Raw genomic sequence first — 21,355 nt, 5'->3', positions numbered from 1 at the left:
AATAATCTGCAGTTGTGTAGCTTTCATGGAAGCCTTATTTCAGCCGTACATGTCTATAACTGCATATAGAACATAGAGAGCTGGAAGGGAACCTGAGGATCATCTAGTCCAACCCCCTGCAATGCAGGAATATGCAGCTGTTCCTTATGTGGATGGAACCTGCAACCTTGGCGTTATCGGCACCACGCTCCAACCAACTGAAATGAAAACCTGTGCAAAAGCCTAAAGCCCAGGGTGGTGGGAGGTGGAGTGGGAATTTCAATGCCCCCAGTGACTGATTTAGTGATCAGTGTTACACTGGATCCTGTCAGAAAAAAAAGCACAATAGCTGTCTTTCCTGGAAAGCCTTTAAAACCACACACAGAGAGACAATTTGGGGGAGGTTTCAGTTGCCGTATCTGGCAAGAATTGCAGAAGCATTTTTCTCTAAGCAGAGGGAAAGGCAGTGTTAAACTGGCACAGACATTTTTTGCAGGTAAAATGTGGCTGCTGTATTCTCAGGTCTTGAGAGCATGTTGTGGCGGATTATGTCCCAAGGACTGCATTTTTATCTTTTGAAACAAGCTGCTGCTTTCTGCGTTTAAGTTAAGCAGCAGAAAGCCACCGTCTCCCCAGTGACAAAGATCAATTTTAGGGACTGAAACTACCAGGACAGGGTTGCCAATTGCTTTGGGGAAATGGCACCTGCAATTCTCTAAATCACTAATAAAGACATGGGAAGTTGCCCATGGTCTAATTCAGTTATATATTCTTTAAATCTCTGGACTTCCCTCCATACTCCCTTCTGGTTCCTTATATTAACCAATTTCTTCTGCATATCCATTCTTAAACTTTTTCCATTATTATTTCCCTTAAATCTAATTTTCTACTGGTTGCAAACATTTACTTAAAACCCTGCCAGTGTATCAACTTGTTTACAGTATTTTTGCACAGAAACAACAAACGATTCCAACTCTTTTTAAAATTTATTGTTATTGTAGTCTTTGAGCTTTACCGTTAATTTTTGCCATTTCCGCATAGTCCATTAGCTTGATCTGCCATTGTTCTTTTGTTGGTGTCTTTTCTTCCTTCCATCTCTGGGCTAACAATATTCGGGCGGCTGTTGTAGCGCACATAAAATTTTTCTTCTGTTCTTTAGGTAGTTCATTTCCTATCGATCCTAATAAGAAAGCTTCTGGTTTTTTAACAAAAGTTATTTTAAACATTTTCTGCAGCTCATTATAGATCATTTCCCAGAAGCTTTTAATAACCTTACATTCCCACCACATATGATAGAACGTACCCTCCTTTTCTCTGCATTTCCAACACTTATGGGAACTTGTTCTATACATTTTAGCAAGTTTTACCAGAGTTAAGTACCATTAGTACATCATTTTCATATACCGTATTTTTCGCCCTATAGGACGCACTTTTTCCCCTCCAAAAATGAAGGGGAAATGTGTGTGCGTCCTATGGGGCAAATGCAGGCTTCAGGAGAGCCCCACCGCCAGCCCCACAAGCTCGGGGGACAGCGGGGAGGCGCAGCGTGCCTTCCCCGCTGTCCCCCGACTTGGTTAGAAGGCTGGCGGGGGGGAGAAGCCTGCTCCTCCCCGTCGCCAGCCCCGCAAACTTGGGGGACAGCGGGAGAGGCGCAGCGTGCCTTTCCCACTGTCCCCCGACTTGGTTAGAAGGCTGGCGGAGGGCTTCCCCCTCCTCCAGCCCCGCAAGCTCCCACAGCGATGCCAAAGCTGCACACAGCTTCGGCATCGCTCTCGGTCCTGTTCTGGGGGAGGGGGAAGCTCGGGCCTGGGGGAGGAGGAAATAATTTCTTTCCCCTCCCCCCCCCCCAAATCTAGGTGCATCCTATGGGCCGGTACGTCCTATAGGACGAAAAATACGGTAGTTCCCTTTAAGTGAGAAACATGCAGTAATTTTCAAGTCCGTCCTCCAACGCCTTTCCCAATCACTCATTTGTATACTATGTCTCACATCCTTTGCCCATTTTATCATTACACACTTAACCCCTTCCTCTTTGGTTTCCCATTCCAACAGCAAATTACACATTTTTGACAGTAATTTTGTATTCTACATTTCTCTTTGAACTATTGATATTGTGTAGCTAAAACCTTTCTTTTTATCATTTTTAATTTTTTCATTTATTTGAAAATACTGTAATCAATCTGTTACCTTCTCTCTAATTTCCTCAAATTCTTTTAACTGTAATTGGTTATCCACTTCTGTTAACAGCTCTCTAAATGTTGGCCATTTAGTCCTCATATTTACCTTTTTTAAAGATACTGCTTCTACTGGGGATATCCATCCTTGTGTTTTTTGTTCTATTAAATCTTTATATCTTTCCCATACCTTAAAAATCACATCTTTTATTATATGATTATGAAATCCTTTGTGGATTTTTGCTTTCTGATACCGTATATATGCATGCCAACCAAATCTATTATCATGCCCTTCCAAGTCTAACAGGTCTGTATTCTCTAATTTAATCCAATCCCGAATCCAGAAAATGCAGGTTGCCTCAAAGTATAATTTTAAATCTGGTAGAGAGAAACCTCTGTCTTTAATGTCAGTAAGAAGTTTGTATTTTATTCTCGGTTTCTTCGCTTTCCAGATAAATCTTGGAATATGCTTTTGCCATTCTTTGAAGCAGCTCACATTGCTTATCACCGGGATTGACAGAAATAAGAGTAATATTTTTGGCAATACGTTCTTTTTAATTACTGAAATTCTTCCTAAAAGTGACAAATTCATCCTTCCCTAGATCTCTAAGTTCCTTTTTATTTCTTCCCAAACTCTTTCATAATTAACTTTATTTTTATATATATATATAAATATTTATTAAAATTTTTGGATACAAATGCACAAATAATAAACAACCTTACTTATATCATATCATGGTTTCATCACTTCTTTGGACTCCCTCACGTCTCCCGCTCCCATTTACATCGTTAAAAGGTTTTTCCAAGCAAGTTATCAACTTGTTTACGATCTTATATCCACTCATTTAAATATAATCTAGCAGTTCTCCAAAAGGTTTATGTTTTCTTTAATCTCACTTATCATCAAATTCAAATCTAATTTAGTGGTGGCCAATTTTTTATAATCTAGCATCCTTCTTAACATTGAACCAAATTACAATGTTTTTGTAAATACGTCTTAAATTTCTTCCAGTCTTCCTCAATCCTCTCTTCTCCCAGGTCTCGGATTCTGCCAGTCATCTCGGCCAGTTGCATATAGTCCATCAGCTGCATCTGCCACTCTTCCAGTGTGGGTAGATCTTGAATTTTCCAGTTTTTAGCGATGAGTATCCTTCATAATTAACTTTAAATATATTAATATTCTAAGCTGTCAACCATATTCCCAAATATTTAACTTTTTTGTGAACCTCTATTTCTAACTTCTGCTGAATCTTTTTCTTGTCTTGCTCTGAGACATTTTTCACTAAGTTTAGTTTTATTTTTATTTAGTTTTAAACCTGCCACCAGTCCAAAATCCTGTATTTTTTATAAGACTTTCGGAAATGTGCTGTTTGGATCTCCCACTGTTGATATATCTACATACGCTTTCAGCTTGTATGCTTTATTTCCTACACTGACCAGCAGTGGCTCTCCAGCATTGTAGGTGGGGCTTTGTAGTGCTACCTGGAGATGCTGGAATTGAACCTGTGAGCATGTGCATGGCTGCTAGCACTGAGCAATGGCCCTTCTCTTTCATCCTTACCTCTTGATCCCTGCTGCTTTACAATAAAATTAACCAAACACACATATCTGAGAGCAGGACTTGTATGTATGTCTTGTCTTTGGATTTGAGGCCCTTCGAAGATAGTGTACTGAGAATGCAAACTACCCTTAAGTAAGCAAAATTCCAGCTCTGGTTGCTTCAAACTTTTAAAAAGATTTTGCATGGACAAGGGCCATTTTCACATGGAGAAAATACTACAACCTAAATGTGGGACTGCTTTTGAAATGGCAATTATATCCTGCATTACCCTTCCCTACCACCACTTCCAATCACATGAAGAACAAGTTGCCTTGTACGCTGCGTTTTTCCTACCACCATTCCACATAATAGACTGCCATTGGCTTGAACGGGGACATTTTCAGAATTATAATGCAGATGTAAAATTACTTGGGGGGGGGGGATTTTATGCTTTGATAAAGCTGCAGGATATTAAAAAGCTGGCTGCATACTAGTTCTGGTAGACGTTGCATGTGCACTATGGAAAAGGTAGTGAAGCAGAGAAGAAATAGAGAGTAAGTTCCTCCTTGGGCTGCAAGAGGCAAGTACTTCCGGCCTTGAGTATCACAGTTCCTCGTCTGCTTGCAAACATGAGAGTGTGAGAGTAGGGGCTGAAAAGGAGTTGTAGCCTGGAGACGTGTCCGATTCCCAGGTGGGGTGGGTGAGTGTGGTGCTGGGGCTTGTCACACACAGATAAAATACAACACCACAGTCTCTTACAATTGCAACATGGGGATAAGTGTGCAAAAGATTGGTGAACGTGCCCAAAGTGACATATAAATTCTAAGAATTACTTGATATTAGTGTTCATATTGAGTCTTGGTATCTTCTTTCTTTGGCGATCACTCGTAGCCGAGTAAGATTGTCTTCCATAAACACGGTTTTAACAATGAGTCCGTACTGCAATGAGGAACCTCTGGCCCATGCAACTAATCTGGCTGATGCATTTTCTCCAAATTGCATTCACCTGCCTGCCTAACACTTGGTGCTATATGTAAGACCAGGTGTGGGGCAGGTAAATACGTGGCTGAGATTGGCTGAGTTGCACTGAGCTCTTCTTCAAAGGAGTTTGTTCTCGGCATCAATCATCTGATGGGTGGTGAGAGACACCCCCTTTGCCTGTTTGCAGACAGGCATGGTATAGAATCAAACCTTGCCTGGAAAATGGACATTTTTTTCTTTAAGTCTAAGAGGGGAAACTTCCATTTGCAGAATAGTTTGAATCCAAACCATCAGCAAACAGACTTCAGAGGGGCTACCACTCACTTTGAAGTTATCACCTAATGTCATAATGACATCAAGTAATTGACAGCTGGTGGCCCTAAAGGCCTGTAAGGGTTGGTGGAGAAAGGAGACAGTTTGCATACTGGAAAAGTTTCCCAACCAGTCTATGTGGTTTTGTATGGAGAAAGGACTCTTAATGAAAGGTGTATTTAAAGCCTGTTAGAATTGAAGCATTATAATCAAGAAAAGCAGATGTATCTCCGAACTAGTTTAATGGCAAAGTACTCAAAATACCTACAATCAGTCCCAAACACATATCAATGAGTCTTCTGAGTGGAGATGTATAGGATTGCAGAGTTCCCTTTTCTTATCTTACATATTCATCATCTAGCCTTCACTTTGTCTCTAGATTTGGAATATTTACCATTAAAAGCTATTTTTAACCATAGTGTATCTAATGAACCGTCTGGATTCACTTCTCCGTCTTGGTTTATACCGACCATTCCTCTTTCGATGGCACCCAGTTGCAAGAATAATAGTGCAACAGCAAATCACAGTCAAGGAAAAACAGAGTGCCACCGGAAGCAGCCAGCTCCCCCTTTCTACTTCCTCCCAAGCTGATTTCTGGTCTTCATTTTCTGATGTGTAATTCCTGCCACTGTATACCTTGGTTTCGTTCAAGTGTTTGCTGCTGTTCAGATGGGCTGGGCTGGGCATGTGTGATAATATCTTGATAGATGTAACGGCAGTGCTAGGAAGTGCAGTTGCATTGTCAGACATGGCTGTTGAACCATTCTTTTCTGAGATGTTTGCCACTTTAGTAAAATAGTCCTTCAGTGGTGCATCTGCAGGTCCTAAATATGTGCTGGATGGAGACCTGTGAACTGGGGCAGGTGCAGTACTTGTGTTGCTGCTGTTACTTACCAGCTCTTGGACCACTGTAGAAGATAAGGATTCAGGAAGAAGGTACCTTGAACTGGTTGTTGAATTCTGGCATTTTTCTAAATTGGCAACCCTTGCACTTCCATGCACTTCCCATTTATTAAGAGAGGACCTGGTATTCATATCTTTGAAAGAGAGTTTCTCAAACACAAGAAGATCCGGATCAACCCCTGTCAAAGCAGAATCCAAGCACAAATAAAGGCTTTAATGTCTGTGTCACCTAAATTTACCTGTGTTTCCTAACTATGGAAGCCTTCCTAGTTGCACATGATAACATGCCCATGAAGAGCATAGTGTATGAGTACTCTATTGGGCTCTGGCTTTACTGGGGGAGGGGTTGATTTTTAACATTTATACAAAGCCACTGGGAGCAGTCATTAGGGGATTTGGAGCTATGCAGGTGGAAATAGACCCACCCTGCCAAAGCTTGACATTCCTCCAAGGCACAGGAGCCTTGCCAGTAAATTTATCCTGCCTTACTAAAAAGCTTGACTGGTGGGTGTGGGAACTCATTGGGACAACTCCATAGCTTCTGTGCAGTTCTGGACTTCTTGCCCTAAACCTGGACTCCTTAAACTGCTGCTTCTAGCTGCCTATTCCTACAAATTCCTGCCACCCAGTCCATACTGTTAGCCTGCCTCAATAAAGATCTCTTCAAAGAGGGTGTTTTGAGCAGCAGCCAGGACACCTGCCAGCTGAACCTATCTATGTGCAGTCTGCCTCCTCCTTATATTTCACTAACCTGCAGAAATCAGGTGGGCCAAAGTGCCCATGAAGATACAAAGCTATAGGTTCAAAACAAAATGACTGAAGCATCTGCTAACCACCGTTCCACCTTCACAACATTGCTTCAGTGCAATGCTTTGCAATATTACTGTGCTAGCTGAAGTTACTGAAGGTGAAGAAAAGTCACTGGACATATTTTCACACCCCTCTGCAAAGTGTCCCCAAAGTTCAGGTAGGATAGATTTGGTATGCTGCCAACCCCAACCTCACTCAAGAAATCCCATTAGAAGTTGTTACGAGGGAAGAAGCATCTCTCCTCATCATAGACACTGCAGACTGCCAAATCTATGTGAGAACGGGAATTGTCTCCTTTTTTGCACTTAGCATTGTTATTCCATCCCTGGCAGGGAAATGGTTAAGAACTTCCCATCACTTTTCTAATCTAAATTTCCTTTTCCCAAATATGTTTTTTAAAAATTATTTCTTTAATGTGTTACACACATTTGCAAGTGGCATGCAACCCTTTCTTCTTTGTGTGTGCATAATGATGCCTTACCTGGTGTGATGTTGTACAACACAACATTGATCCAAGGCCTCAGTATGCAGCTCTCCAACGCTGGGCAATAAACATGCAGGCAGTTAAGACTCTGATTATTGGTTTCACCATAGAAAACGGCCAAGTTACAGGAAACTAAAAACAGCAACAGAAGGAAGAAAATCTTTGCATTGATTTCAGAATAAAGTTAAGGATACATATCATGCCTGTACATCAGGGGTTGTCAACCTGGTCCCTACCGCCCACTAGTGGCCATTTCAGGATTCTAGATGGGCGGCAGGAGGTTCTACAGCATAAGCTGAATCCTTCCATCGAGCACTGAGGGGCAGTAAGGAAATTTTACCATCCAGAAAGATGCTTTAGTGGGCAGTAGGTATAAAAAGGTTGACTATCCCTGCTATACATGAATACATCTAGACTCACCTGTGGGTGAAATAACCAGGCTTTTCTTCTGCCAGAGCTCACTGGGACTGTGCTCTGGCACCTCTCAGCTGGGCCCTGGAAGTGGAGGGAGAGACTAACCAGACTCAGCAAAGCCTCACTGTACCTCCAGCTCCTGAGGAGACCCTCCCCGGAGCTCAAAGGGGATATCCTCTACAGGCTCTGAAGAGGTGCAGGCAAGCCAGGGGCACAGTGGGGTTTTGCTGAGGCTCTACAACCTCCCAGGTAACAACTGACATGTGTGAAAGCTGTGCCTCAGCCGAGCAAGCCCCCATGCAACTCTGGCGCACGGAAGCCGGAGAGATGTGGGGCAGGGGCTTGTTAAGTTGCTCTGCTGAGGGGCGAGCAGCCATGGGCCTCTTAGCAGAGCAGTTTAAAGAAGTTGCCCACCTGTTGCTCAGCCGCCTTTGCACTGGTGGGCAGGCTGGCCGCCTTGTTCTCCCAGGAGGAAGAGAACACACGCACCACGAAGGTGGCTGAGGCAGGACAAACCGAGTCTCACAGAGGCTGCCTCTGGCTCAAGAGAAGACGCCTCCCCCCAGCCCAAAGATACCCTCTTTGAGCTCTGGGGTCAATCTTCTGAGGGAGGTGTGTTCCAGCACCTTTTGGTGTAGAAAAAAAGCACTGGACATAACCAGTCTAAGTCCAGCACACCAGCTACTCCTATCACACAGGCTGAGTCTTGAAGCAGAGTCTATAGCTGACCATTTCTATTTCAAAAAATCTGTGACCTGACGGAGTTGAAAATAAATAAATTGGGCAACCGACACAGAAACTGTTGACAGCTAGCTCGGATATCAGAAAGTGAGCGAGGCTATTTTTCTAGTTAATTGGCAGCCCTATGTAGATGTATTTGTTCTTCTCTGACCCAGAAGCATCCATAGCCAAATCTAAAATGTCCAAGTATGCAAGGCAGAATTTGGTATGCTGGCAGAGTTACTTATCAGGATATCTAAACATCTTTAAATGTGAGTTTTGTTGTGCGAGTTCAGTACTTGGGTAATGGATGAGCTCACTCCATTAGATCTGATTTCAATCAGCTCCTTTATCTTCCCAGCTCACATCTTGCTCCAGCTGTGTGACGTAGTACTGCTCTCTGTTAGAAAGCTCAGTTCCGAAACCTAACACGGCTAGAGAAAGGCAAGGGTGAGCTTGGAAGACGGTTACAAATTGTAGCCGCATTGCTAAGTTGGGTAATGACAGACCGCTGTCTCAATCTTTTATAAAGGGGGTACACCAAAAGGAAAAAAGCAACAGGCAAAGCCAGCTAGGCGCAATGAGGATAATTTTATGAGTATTTCACAATGCATTTCAAATGCCATTTATCAGGCAAAATTGTTCAACAGTTAAATAGACACAACACTGCATCATCTTCCAGCACTCCAGTTCTTGAGCAGCAGTGAGGGGTGGAGCTGTGCACTGGGAAATGTGATTTACATTATGATTACACCGCCTTGCTTTGTCTGTTGCATGCCTCAACCTACTGAAAATTCAGTTTCGATTAGAAATGTAAGCATGTCTCAGGAGGAATGATGTGGCCATGAACTTTCAGGGTGGAAGTAAATTAACCCAAACACAGGATTGCCAGAGAAAAGGGCAGGTTTGTGTCTAGTCCCCTTCCCATAACTTGAAGTAATAAAATACAGGAAAAGTGATATTGTAGCATAGCTATCCGCTGATTCTCCTTGTTGGTTATCACAGAAAATGTGGTATATGTCAGCTCCTGTTGTAAATGTTTATAAATTCTAATCATTTGTAATCAGTAGTGCTAGTTATTAACAAAATTTTCACAGTTAATTATCCAAACAAGAATCTTTAGGATTCCAGTGTCATATAACTACAATGTTTGAATCTAATTAGTGCATGAATCTAATTAGTGCATGATAATAAGTCTGGCCCAACCCATAGCCACGGACATGCCTTGGACCTGGTGTTTACCTCTATGGATGTTGGTGATCTGACACTAAGTAAAAGCGAAACGAAAGAAGTGCCATGGTCAGATCACTTCCTGGTGCAACTTGACTTCTCCGCGACCCTTCCCCTCTGCAGGGAGGTGGGACCGATTTGGATGATCCGCCCCCTCCACTTAATGGATCCAAATGGTTTCCAGAGAGTGGTAGGGGATGCTTTATCCCATGTTGATGGCCTTTCAGCTGATTCCCTGGTGGCCCGCTAGAATGTGGAGTTAACCAGGGCTATTGACTGTTTGGCTCCAAAGCGCCCTCTCCGATTGCATGGAGCCTGGACAGCCCCGTGGTTTTCCACAGATCTGAGGGCAATGAAACAATCATTGAGACGGCTAGAGCGCCGGTGGCGGATGACCCATTCTGAAGCTGACCGGACACAGGTTAGAGCTCAATGTCGAGCCTACCAAGTGGCGGTAGCGATGGCGAAGAAGACTTTCTTCACCGCCTCTATTGCATCTGCAGAAAACAGCAGGAGGAGACTTTTTCAGGTGGTTCGCAATTTAGTTGAACCACCTGTTACATTGGGGCCCAGTATGGGCCACATGATCTCCTGCAATGATTTTGCTAAGTTTTTTGCAGATAAAGTCGCTCAATTTCAAGAAGAGGTAGACTCCACCGTGGGAGCAGGGCCAGGCCGGGAGAGTGCTAGAGTTCTGTCTAGTCAAGTTGTGTGGGATCAATTCCAATCTGTTACCCCCGAGGATGTGGACAGGCTGCTTGGACGACTGAAACCAACCACTTGTCTCCTTGATCCTTGCCCATCCTGGCTCATAAAAGCTAGCCAGGAAGGACTGGGAAATGGGCTTCGTGGGGTGGTGAATGCTTCCCTCCATGAGGGAGCCTTCCCAGACCCGCTGAAAGAGGCGGTTATTAAACCGCTTCTTAAAAAACCATCTTTAGATGCGGCCACGATGGCCAATTATCGCCCAGTCTCAAATCTTCCATTCTTGGGCAAGGTGATTGAGCGAGTGGTTGCTGAACAATTCCAGGCACGCCTGGAAGAAGCGGACCATTTGGATCCCTTCCAGTCGGGATTCCGGCCTCATCACGGGACTGAAACTGCCTTGGTCGCACTGGTTGATGATCTCCGGCTGGCTAGGGACAAAGGTGAGAGCTGTTTCCTAGTTCTGCTGGATCTCTCAGCAGCTTTTGACACCTTCGACCACAACATCCTTCTGGACCGTCTTGAGGGGCTGGGAGCTGGGGGCACTGTTATACGGTGGTTCCGCTCCTTCCTCCTGGGCCATGTTCAGAAAGTGGTGGGGGGGGATGAATGTTCAGACCCCTGGGCTCTCACTTGTGGGGACCATGGCACTGTCCTCTCCCCCATGCTTTTCAACATCTACATGCAGCCGCTGGGAGAGATCATCAGGGGGTTTGGGTTGGGTGTTCATCAATATGTGAATGATACCCAGCTCTACCTCTCTTTCAAAGCAGAACCAGTGAAGGGGGTGAAGGTCCTGTGTGAGTGTCTGGAGGTGGTTGGAAGATGGATGGCGGCTAACAGATTGAGGTTGAATCCTGACAAGACAGAAGTACTGTTTTGGGGGGACAGGAGGCGGGCAGGTGCGGAGGACTCCCTGGTCCTGAATGGGGTAACTGTGCCCCTGAAGAACCAGGTGCTCAGCCTAGGAGTCATTCTGGACTCACAGCTGTCCATGGAGGCGCAGGTCAATTCTGCGTCCAGGGCAGCTGCTTATCAGCTCCATCTGGTATGCAGGCTGAGACCCTACCTGCCCGCGGACTGTCTCGCCAGAGTGGTGCATGCTCTAGTTATCTCCCGCTTGGACTACTGCAATGCGCTCTATGTGGGGCTACCTTTGAAGGTGACCCGGAAACTGCAACTAATCCAGAATGTGGCAGTTAGATGGTGACTGGGAATGGCTGCCAATACCATATAACACCGATCCTGAAAGACCTACATTGGCTCCCAGTACGTTTCCGAGCACAATTCAAAGTGTTGGTGCTGACCTTTAAAGCCCTAAATGGCCTCGGTCCAGTATATCTGAAGGAGCGTCTTCACCCCCATCGTTCTGCCCGGACACTGAGATCCAGTGCCGAGGGACTTCTGGCAGTTCCCTTGCTGCGAGAAGCCAAGTTACAGGGAACCAGGCAGAGGGCCTTCTCGGTAGTGGTGCCCTCCCTGTGGAACGCCGTCCCACCAGATGTCAAAGAGAACAACAACTACCAGACTTTTAGAAGACATCTGAAGGCAGCCCTGTTTAGGGAAGCTTTTAATGTTTGATGTATCACAGTATTTTAATATTCTTTTGGAAGCTGCCCAGAGTGGCTGGGGAAGCCCAGCCAGATGGGTGGGGTATAAATAATAAATTATCATCATCATCATCATCATTATTATGAAGGGGTTAAGCTATAGAGTAAGCTATGTTGCCATGTTGGAATATGTCACCACTTCCCACCTTGGGTCAACAATGATTTGAATGTGCTATAAACATGCAATACCAGATGGCGCCAGAGAGCAGAAAATTTTTATACACTTTTTCCATAGTGTTTAATTTTTTTTTCTTATACCACTCTAATTTCTGACTTGTTTATAGTGTCCCCCCTCCCCGTGTGTGTAGATGCACCCCCAGTCTTCGTTCTCTTTTTCACTCTCCATGTGGACTTCAGTATGTAAGGAGCTCTGTGCTGGTTGCTCCAGCACATGGCTTTAACCAGCCTTTTTCGTTTCAGACCAGAATAGAGTCTGCAACTAGCATTTTTTCCCTAAACCAATAGTTTATAAACTTTTTCCTTTTGTAGCTAACCAGTGTTTTGACTGCCTATGCATCTTTTCTGATTCCTGTATGGAGAAGTACATGACTCTGACCTCTGAAGAGTTTATGCTATGGAAATGGGATGGCTTGGAAAGCCCATATAAAAAGGGATATTTTGGGACACACTGATAATAATAATAATTATTATTATTGATGATGATAATAATTTATTTATTATTTATACCCCGTCCATCTGGCTGGGTTTCTCCAACCACTCTGGGCGGCTCCCAATCAAATATTGAAAACACAACACAGCATTAAACATTAAAAATGTCCCTAAACAGGACTGTCTTCAGATGTCTTTTAAAAGTAGGATAGTTCCTTGACATCTGATGGTAGGGCGTTCCACAGGACAGGCGCTACTCCTGAGAAGGCCCTCTGCCTGGTTCCCTGTAACTTGGCTTCTCACAGGGAGGGAACCGCCAGAAGGCCCTCGGAGCTGGACCTCCGTGTCCGGGAAGAATGATGGGGGTGGAGACACTCCTTCAGGTATACTGGGCCAAGGCCATTTAGGGCTTTAAAGGTCAGCACCAACACTTTGAATTGTGCTCGGAAATGTACTGGGAGTCAATGTAGGTCTTTCAGGATCGGTGTTATATGGTATTGGCAGCCATTCCCAGTCACCATCTAACTGCCACATTCTGGATTAGTTGCAGTTTCCGGGTCACCTTCAAAGGTAGCCCCACATAGAGCGCATTGCAGTAGTCCAAGCGGGAGATAACTAGAGCATGCACCACTCTGGCGAGACAGTCCGCGGGCAGGTAGGGTCTCAGCCTGCATACCAGATGGAGCTGATAAGCAGCTGCCCTGGACGCAGAATTGACCTGCGCCTCCATGGACAGCTGTGAGTCCAGAATGACTCCTAGGCTGAGCACCTGGTTCTTCAGGGGCACAGTTACCCCATTCAGGACCAGGGAGTCCTCCGCACCTGCCCGCCTCCTGTCCCCCCAAAACAGTACTTCTGTCTTGTCAGGATTCAACCTCAATCTGTTAGCCGCCATCCATCTTCCAACCACCTCCAGACACTCACACAGGACCTTCACCCCCTTCACTGGTTCTGCTTTGAAAGAGAGGTAGAGCTGGGTATCATTCACATATTGATGAACACCCAACCCAAACCCCCTGATGATCTCTCCCAGTGGCTGCATGTAGATGTTAAAAAGCATGGGGGGGGGGAGGACAGAACCCTGAGGCACCCCACAAGTGAAAGCCCAGGGGCCTGAACACCTATCCCCCCACCACCACTTGGAACCACTGTATAACAGTGCCCCCAGCTCTCAGCCCCTCTAGACAGTCCAGAAGGATGTTATGGTCGATTGTATCAAAGGCCGCTTTGATACAAGTCCAGCAGAACTAGGAAACTGAAGGGCATATTTTACAGCCTATATTTTCATGCTTTGCTTTGTTGCATGTTTTGTGCTGGTAAATCTCTACTGTGTTTGCCTTGGGTCTTGACAGAATCTTCTTATATTTGTATTATTTATTGCCATTAGCACTATAATGTTTGCATTAAGGATCCATTCAGAAATGTAACTAGAAATTTGAAAACAACAACTGAAGGCCAAGTTATGGTTCATAGCTCCAGTGAAAGAAGAAAGAATGGCACTAGATTAGATGTATTCTTCTTTACTTTCAAATGAAATGTATTAATTCCAAGTTTTAGATCCATTATTTATAGGAAGAGGATGATAATTTGACAGCTCACAGACAACAGGGTGAATTTTGGCCCTAATATTTTAGTATTTCTTCAATATGAAAGGGGGCAACATGGGTCAGTGGGCATCTTGCAAGGAGAACAATACACTTGGCACGCAGAGACTCATTGTAACCTTCTATGGATCTCCTATCACTTAGAGCCAGGCTCTCATGACAAGAAGGCCGTAGGAAATAGCAACCACTCCCCTTCATGGATCATTGCCTTGCTGTGGCGAAGGGGCTTGAATAACTCAGAGAAGCTATGAGCTATGCTGTGCAGGGCCACCCAAGATGGACAGGTCATAGTGGAGAGTTTTGACCAAACATGATCCACCTGGAGCAGGAACCGGCAACCCACTCCAGAATCTCTGCCAAGAAAACTCCATGGACAAAGACAACAGGCATATAAAAGTTATGACGCTGGAAGATAAGCCCCTCAGGTTGGAAGACGTCCAACATGCTACTGAGGAAGAGCAGAGGACAAGTACAAGTAGATTCAGAGCTCCTATTTACATCTTTCCTCTGCGTAGCCTCATTCTGCATTCTGTTTCTTTGTCACTGTTGTCTTGAGGGTGACAGAATGCTTTTATAGTTGCATGTATGCATGCATAGGGACGCGGGTGGCGCTGTGGTCTAAACCACAGAGCCTGGGGCTTGCCAATCAGAAGGTCCGTGTTTTGAATCCCCACGATGGGGTGAGCTTCCATTGCTCAGTCCCTGCTCCTGCCAACATAGCAGTTCAAAAGCACATCAAAGTGCAAGTAGATAAATCGGTACTCCTCCGGCGGGAAAGTAAACGGCATTTCCGCTGTTCTGGTTCGCCAAAAGCGGCTTACGTCATGCTGGCCACATGACCCAGAAGCTGTACACTGGTTCCCTCAGTTAGGAAAGCAAGATGAGCACCACAACCTCAGAGTCGTTTGCGACTGGACCCAGCAGTCAGGGGTCCCATTTACCTTTGCCTTTATGCATGCATAGTTACAAATCATATGCCTTCATCAGCTGAACAGTTAATGTTTTGTTTTTAACATGGACTGCTTTGATCTTTTACAGAGGAAGAAAATGAATTCTTACCATTCTTTAGGAGGCAGCAGGTCCGGCTGCATTGTTGGGCTGTAGCTTCTGTGTAGACTTTGAGAATGTAGGCCCCTCTTCTCTGTGAACGCTCCAGATCAACTGTAAGGCCCGGGAATCGTCGAATCCAACAATTCTTATAATAAGTGGTGGGTGAGCAAATGCAGTCTGATCTCCATGCCCAGCCCAAAAGCAGAAAGACTTCCGACACAGCCATCAGCAGAAACATCTCAGTAAAAGGTTTTTCTCCAAAGTAGAAACATTGTCCACCAGAGAACCTATTGTGATGTGTCAATGCTGCTGGGCTAAACAATCTTCTCACAGATTATGGTCATGGTCTTCCAGAGTAAAACTATGCTGTCATGACAAAGCCATTTTGAAGCATATAGAGTGGGTTTTTTCATCATCTCTGGGCTGCAGTTTGTGGAGCAAAGAAAGACACTCTGAAGCTGGCCAGATTTATCTCTTCCCACCGTTCACACTGTGGTTGAGCTCTGAAAACTGTGCCCCATGATCTTGATTTGATTGTGCTTAGTGTGTTTAGGCCTGGTAGAACAATGGGTAGTGTAATAAAAATTTCAGTCTTTGTTACTGCTGTGCTAGAAAAGAATGTTACTTTTCTCTCTTAAAATGAACTGTTCACTGCATTTGTATTTACTTTGAACCTCCATAACAAGAAGCTGGTAATTTATTAACCAAACCCTGCTGCTCAACATTACTCTGGCCGCACTTAGCTGTGTGAACTTGGACTGCAACCCCTAGCACTTATCAAATGTTAAGTCCCATCAAACACAATGGCATTTACTTCCAAGTAAATATGCACAGGATCAGGCTGCACTTTTCACTAAATCCTATGGGATTTCAGTGTGTGCCTAACATGTGTGTTGGCATAGGAATACAGGATTGCAACCTCAGGATATATATTTTTAAGTGATAAATAAATGTCCCTTTAATTCCATTAGTCATTTTTCAAATATCCAATAGTTTGTGGGATGTAATCCTTATTTCCCTAGAGTGGGCACAGGCAGGGGGACATCCAGTCAGGGTAACGTCCTCTTCCACTGGTCTGGAGCGTCCTCCCCCTGCATGTGACCTGGGAGATGGACAAAAGAGCCGAGTCATGCAGCCATTTTCTCAGTTTTGTTCCAGTGTTGTCTTGTTCTCTCTTTTGCTGCCATGCTGCTCTCCTGCAGCCATTTTGTTATCTTAATGTAACTTCTATTGTCTGCTGGCTCTCAGCCAGCAGCACATGAGCTCAGTCTCCCTAGGTCAGGCATGGCCAAACCTGGTCCTCCAGCTGTTTTGGGACTACAACTCCCATCATCCCTAGCTAACATGATGGGAGTTGTAGTCCCAAAACAGCTGGAGGGCCAAGTTTGGCCATGCCTGCCCTAGGAGATGAACTCAGTTTCTATGTGTAACCTCTAAGTAAAGCCTGTCTTTCAGAGATCATATTGTGAACTGAAATGTGAGTAATTCTTTTGTTACTTTACTCAGAAAGACTCTTGTGTCTTTATCTTTTAAGAGGGATTAAAGGGGGCACCAGGAAAAAATCTTAACTAAAAGATTCAAATGAATCTGCAAACAAGCTTCCAGCTATATTGAGGGGAAACTGCTCTGCTACATCACTCACTAGCATGAGTGAAGGAAGGATAATACTTTTTCAGTATATCCTTTCCTACTACCCTTAACATTCCCACATAGTTAAGATGGAAGAGAAAGAGAATGTAGATGATATTATTACAACTATTATTTTTGTTTACTACTGCTGCTAATACTACAACAAAATAAAATAAGAGGGGACTCACAACAAAAGGTATCAGTACAGTGGTACCTCAGTGTATGAACTTAATCCGTTCTGGAAGTCCGTTCTTAAACCGAAACCACTCTTAAACCGAGGCGTGCTTTCCCTAATGAGGCCTCCCGCCACCAGTGCCCTTCCACTAGACCGAGGTAAAGTTCGCAATCCGGAACACCACCTCCAGTTTTGCAGAGTTCGTAAACAGAATAGTTCGTAAACAGGGCTGTTCTTAAACCGAGGTACCACAGTATAACCCTAGCTCCAAAAAGTTGTTCTCCTGTGCAGGATGCTAACCAACTTGGAACAAGTAACATGCAGTATGTTCAGAGCTCACAGAGCAGAGGAGGTTCCAGGAAGGGGAAAGGGAATCTTTTTTCTTTTCTTCCCCCCTCTCCTGAAACTTTTCCCCATTTTATTTTATGGTGTCAGGATAGTCATGAAAAGAGGGCAGGCCTCCTGTGCCTTTCATAGGTGTGTACAAGAGGGAATTTCAGAAGCTGCCTCCTGCAGGCCAAGCTACCCCTAGAGCTTCTCAGTTTAGCTTCTTAGAGGACAAAGGAAACTGCACTCTGCACTTGAGATAACTCTTTCCTTAGCTGACTGCCCTTTCCTTACCATTCTCATAGCTATTGTGAAATTCTTAGAAGGCAGATGGTACTCCCTTTTTGTTAATGCTAAGCTTGCTATTCAAAGATCCTTTGGCTAACATTCAGGATGGGGATAGCACAGGTCCTTCCAGGTCCCCGTAGCTAAACAGAACAACACAAGTTTTTTTCCTTTTAAAAACTATTTGGGATACAGCACCTGGTTACTGCAGATGTTATACAGATAATTAAAAATAACTTGCGTGATCTAAAACAAAAACTGAACATGTGAAGAGTTGGTAGTATGATGAGAATTAAAGTTTGATATAAATAATGTTGCCTTGTTTCCAGGTTCAGTGCACTTCCTTGTGGTGGATGCCTCTCTTCTGGATTGGCAACAAAAATGAAGCATTTCAGTTACACTCCCACACTCCTTATGCGTTGTAATTTGTGTGCATAACCTTACGTGGAAAGAAAATACATTTCCTGCCATAAACATAGCAGCTGTTCCATGTTTAGCCTGCCATCCATGCTTTCTCCATGGGACTCCATTCTGTTCCCCCTCCCACCCAGTTTTCTATTCCCAAGAAACAGTCAGGTCTCATTCTGCAGCCACTGAACACACCCAAACCTCAATGAGATGTTTGGGGAGTGTAGCCCCCACAGCCCCAAGTAGCCCTTAGATTCTGATATCTGTAGAAATTTTGAGCGGTGACTTAAAAGGTAAAATGGTACAAGTAAGTCTCGCTTCTAAAAAGGAAAAAAAAAGTTTGCTTGTAATACCAAAATGATTTTTATAAATATATCTATAGTCTCCCTATTTTTAGTAACAATTGCTTCTGCTGCAATTAATTTGTTAGGTAAAATTCCAAATCAGAATAATTAGCATCTGGTAGGTAATTATGGGTAGTTATCCACAGTGGCTGATCCCAGCATTCAGTTTTGATTTTCACTTTTAATTATTATAGGATTGCATGCATTTTAATTTACACTACATTGTTGTAGCTGTTGTTGCTGGGATCCCTCTGTCTTGAGAGACAATGGAGTGAGCCTCCGAGGGTGAAATCAAACCACTGCATTTGCAGCACTGAAGTGGCCTCCCCAGGCACAAGGCTGAGCAGTGCACATGGAAATCCTGCTCTGCCCAGCCTGGCTGATGGGGTCCAAAGGAAAGCAGAGCGATACATTTAGCACCAGTTTGGCTACAGGAGTTGCCAGAAGGAGGCGTACAAGGTGCCATCCAGCTGTTGCCTTAGAGACTCCATACCCATTTGTGTACGGTTTACTCCTTAGTATTGTCTTCTCCTGAAGATATCCCGCAAGGCAGCAGAGGTTTAGGATGAAAGTTTCCCTTCTAGATGGGCTACCTTCCCATCTGCCCTTATTCTTGGAAGTAAGTCCCACTGAACAAGGGACTTCCAGATATGTAACAGAACTTAACTTTTGGGAACCTGGTTATTGCAGAATAAATTATTACATGGCACAACAGGCAACAAAGAACCTTATTTTGTTGTTGTTCTAGTTAGCTGATTTCTGATTTTTAAAACTTTATGTGGCATATCTTTTAAATTGTTTTTTAATGTATATACTCTTGTAAACTATCGTGTTATTTTTGTGACTAGAAGTGCATATTCTAAATAAATGTCTACTCAGAAGTAAGTCCCATTAAGTTCAGTGTGGCTGTGGGAACATCCATACTGGAGCAAACTAAGGCCCGGGGGTTGGATCCAGCCCAATCACCTTCTACATCCGGCGGTCCGGGAATTGGTGTGTATTTACATGAGTAGAATGTGCCCTTTTATTTAAAATGCGTCTCTGGGTTATTTGTGGGACATAGAAATTCGTTCAACCCCCCCCCCAAAAAAAATATAGTTCGGCCCCCCACAAAGTCTGAGGGACAGATGAAAAAGTTTGCTGACCGCTGTCCCAGACTTTTCCCCTTTTAAATGCAGGTTTGTTTGTTTTTTATCCTGGCTCTTTCAGACTTTCTGAGGATCAGAAAAACCTCACTTGAAAGGGGAAATTGTAAGGTTTGTGATAGTGAACATGTAGCATGGACAGTAATGGGGAAAGAGGATTCTGTGAATCTACATTTTGCTCCAGTGTGGACAACCCCCAATCATCATATATCCCAGCTGCAGCCTCTTTCTATGGATCATGCTTATCTCATTACCTCTTCTAAGAAGATTTGATACCAGATTTCTCTCATAATTCTCCCTGTTCCTCTCCAGACCTTGAATTCTCAATCAGCTTAAGTAGACGCTCTGATACAAATCTTCCATGTGAGGAATATTTTGCCTGAAATTTGATATTTTATATCCTAGTATCCTAGACAGAAGAATTAAAAACACAAATATGGCAAATATAGTAAAACTTACCAGAAGCAAGCACTGTATGGGTTTTCTTACCTGCACTCTGTAGAAGTGACTGTAACTCCAAGAGGAAAAAGCAGGAGGATAGAATTTGTTGGCAGGCAGGATAGCTAGGATTATGCTATGTGCAAAAAGGGCTATTTCTAAATCTATGCATAACTCTCCATTGACAGATATGAAACTTGCTTTAATGCTAGCTATGGATTTATTTTTTAAATGCCTGCTCGAAAGCAGCAAGTCTATGTTAAATTGCTAGCAAGCTCTCTGGTGAATAGTCTTGCACACTCTCTCTACCTGCCTGAGCAGACAATAGCAGAATGACTCTCCTTTGAGAGCCAGTGCCTGGCTGTTAACCCCTTTCCTGCCAAAGACAACGGAAACCATGTCAACCTGATACTGGCCAATTAAGGCCATATATTGACCCAATGTATTGGTTCTTTGTTCCTGAGGTCTAGCAGACAGAGAACCCTTTACCTTGTTTCAGTCTGGCTTCAGGTCAAACCAGAACCGACAGGGCCATAGCGGGGGTGAGGGGTGAGCAAGAAGGGGCTCAACTTTTTCCTTTGGGAATATTTTCCCTGATGAAAATCACATATAAAGCTACTGTTTCCCTCAGCAGGTAAAGTATGTATATGCACAGGCTTTTGTTTCCATAATCAATAAGAGAAGTCACAATCCTGATCTGAATTCTCTCTGCCCCCTGCATGCATTAGAAAAACAGAGATGCAGCCACGCATCTCCACATCCGCGTGGGACTTCAGGCTTCAAGTACCAAGGATGCAGGGGCAATGCTGATATTCAAAGACCTGATCATACAGTTTAAAGGGATTTACTTCCAACTAAATGTCCATGTCTAGTTGTGTGGGTTGGGCTCCAGAATTCAGAAGAATTCTGCTGTTACACCCAGATTTTGCTTGTGTGCTTCCCACAGGCTTCTGGTTGGGCCCTGTGAGAAGATGGGCACAGGGTCTGATTCAGCAGTGCTCTTCTTAGGCATCATTTTTTATTATGTAAACACAGAATTTAATTGTGCAGATTTGTCTTTAAAAGTTTTGCTGATTTATCTGTGTTTCATTGATAATTTTATTATGTACACCACTTAGAGAATATTTTGATTAAGAGATTTATACAGTTTTCTATATAAAATAAATGATCTAATTTTTGTATACAGTGGTACCTTGGGTTACAGACGCTTCAGGTTACAGACGCTTCAGGTTACAGTACCTCGGGTTAAGAACTTTGCTTCAGGATGAGAACAGAAATCGCGCTGTGGCGCAGCGGGAGGCCCCATTAGCTAAAGTGGTGCTTCAGGTTAAGAACAGTTTCAGGTTAAGAATGAACCTCTGGAATGAATTAAGTTCTTAACCCGAGGCACCACTGCATTATGTTTTTCTAGACAAAGGGAAGTTTGTGACACAGGGCATAATTAGGTTAAGAAACTAGTCACCACAAGCTACACTGAAC

The 21,355-nt window shown here is 43.9% G+C and overlaps 1 protein-coding gene across 2 annotated transcripts; it reads right to left on the bottom strand.

Moving 5' to 3' along the window:
* Positions 1 to 5,211: 5,211 nt before the first annotated feature.
* Positions 5,212 to 20,688, bottom strand: MANSC4 (MANSC domain containing 4). 2 transcript variants are annotated; one of them, XM_081861422.1, is made up of 4 exons: positions 19,693 to 20,688; positions 15,135 to 15,680; positions 7,181 to 7,315; positions 5,212 to 6,068 (listed from the first exon to the last, which is right to left on the bottom strand). In XM_081861422.1, exons 2-4 carry the CDS (start codon positions 15,361 to 15,363, stop codon positions 5,383 to 5,385), a joined length of 1,050 nt encoding a protein of 349 aa, XP_081717548.1. In that variant the 5' UTR covers positions 15,364 to 15,680; positions 19,693 to 20,688; the 3' UTR covers positions 5,212 to 5,382. The 2 variants fall into 2 exon arrangements, with proteins under 2 accessions (XP_081717548.1, XP_081717549.1); XM_081861423.1 differs by having other exon boundaries at positions 19,928 to 20,688.
* Between the last annotated feature and the right edge of the window lie 667 nt (positions 20,689 to 21,355).

The sequence above is a fragment of the Podarcis erhardii genome (assembly GCF_964252035.2).
Source record: "Podarcis erhardii genome assembly, chromosome: 5".
In the NCBI taxonomy this organism is placed as follows: domain Eukaryota; kingdom Metazoa; phylum Chordata; class Lepidosauria; order Squamata; family Lacertidae; genus Podarcis; species Podarcis erhardii.
This window is presented reverse-complemented; position numbering and strand designations above follow the sequence as displayed.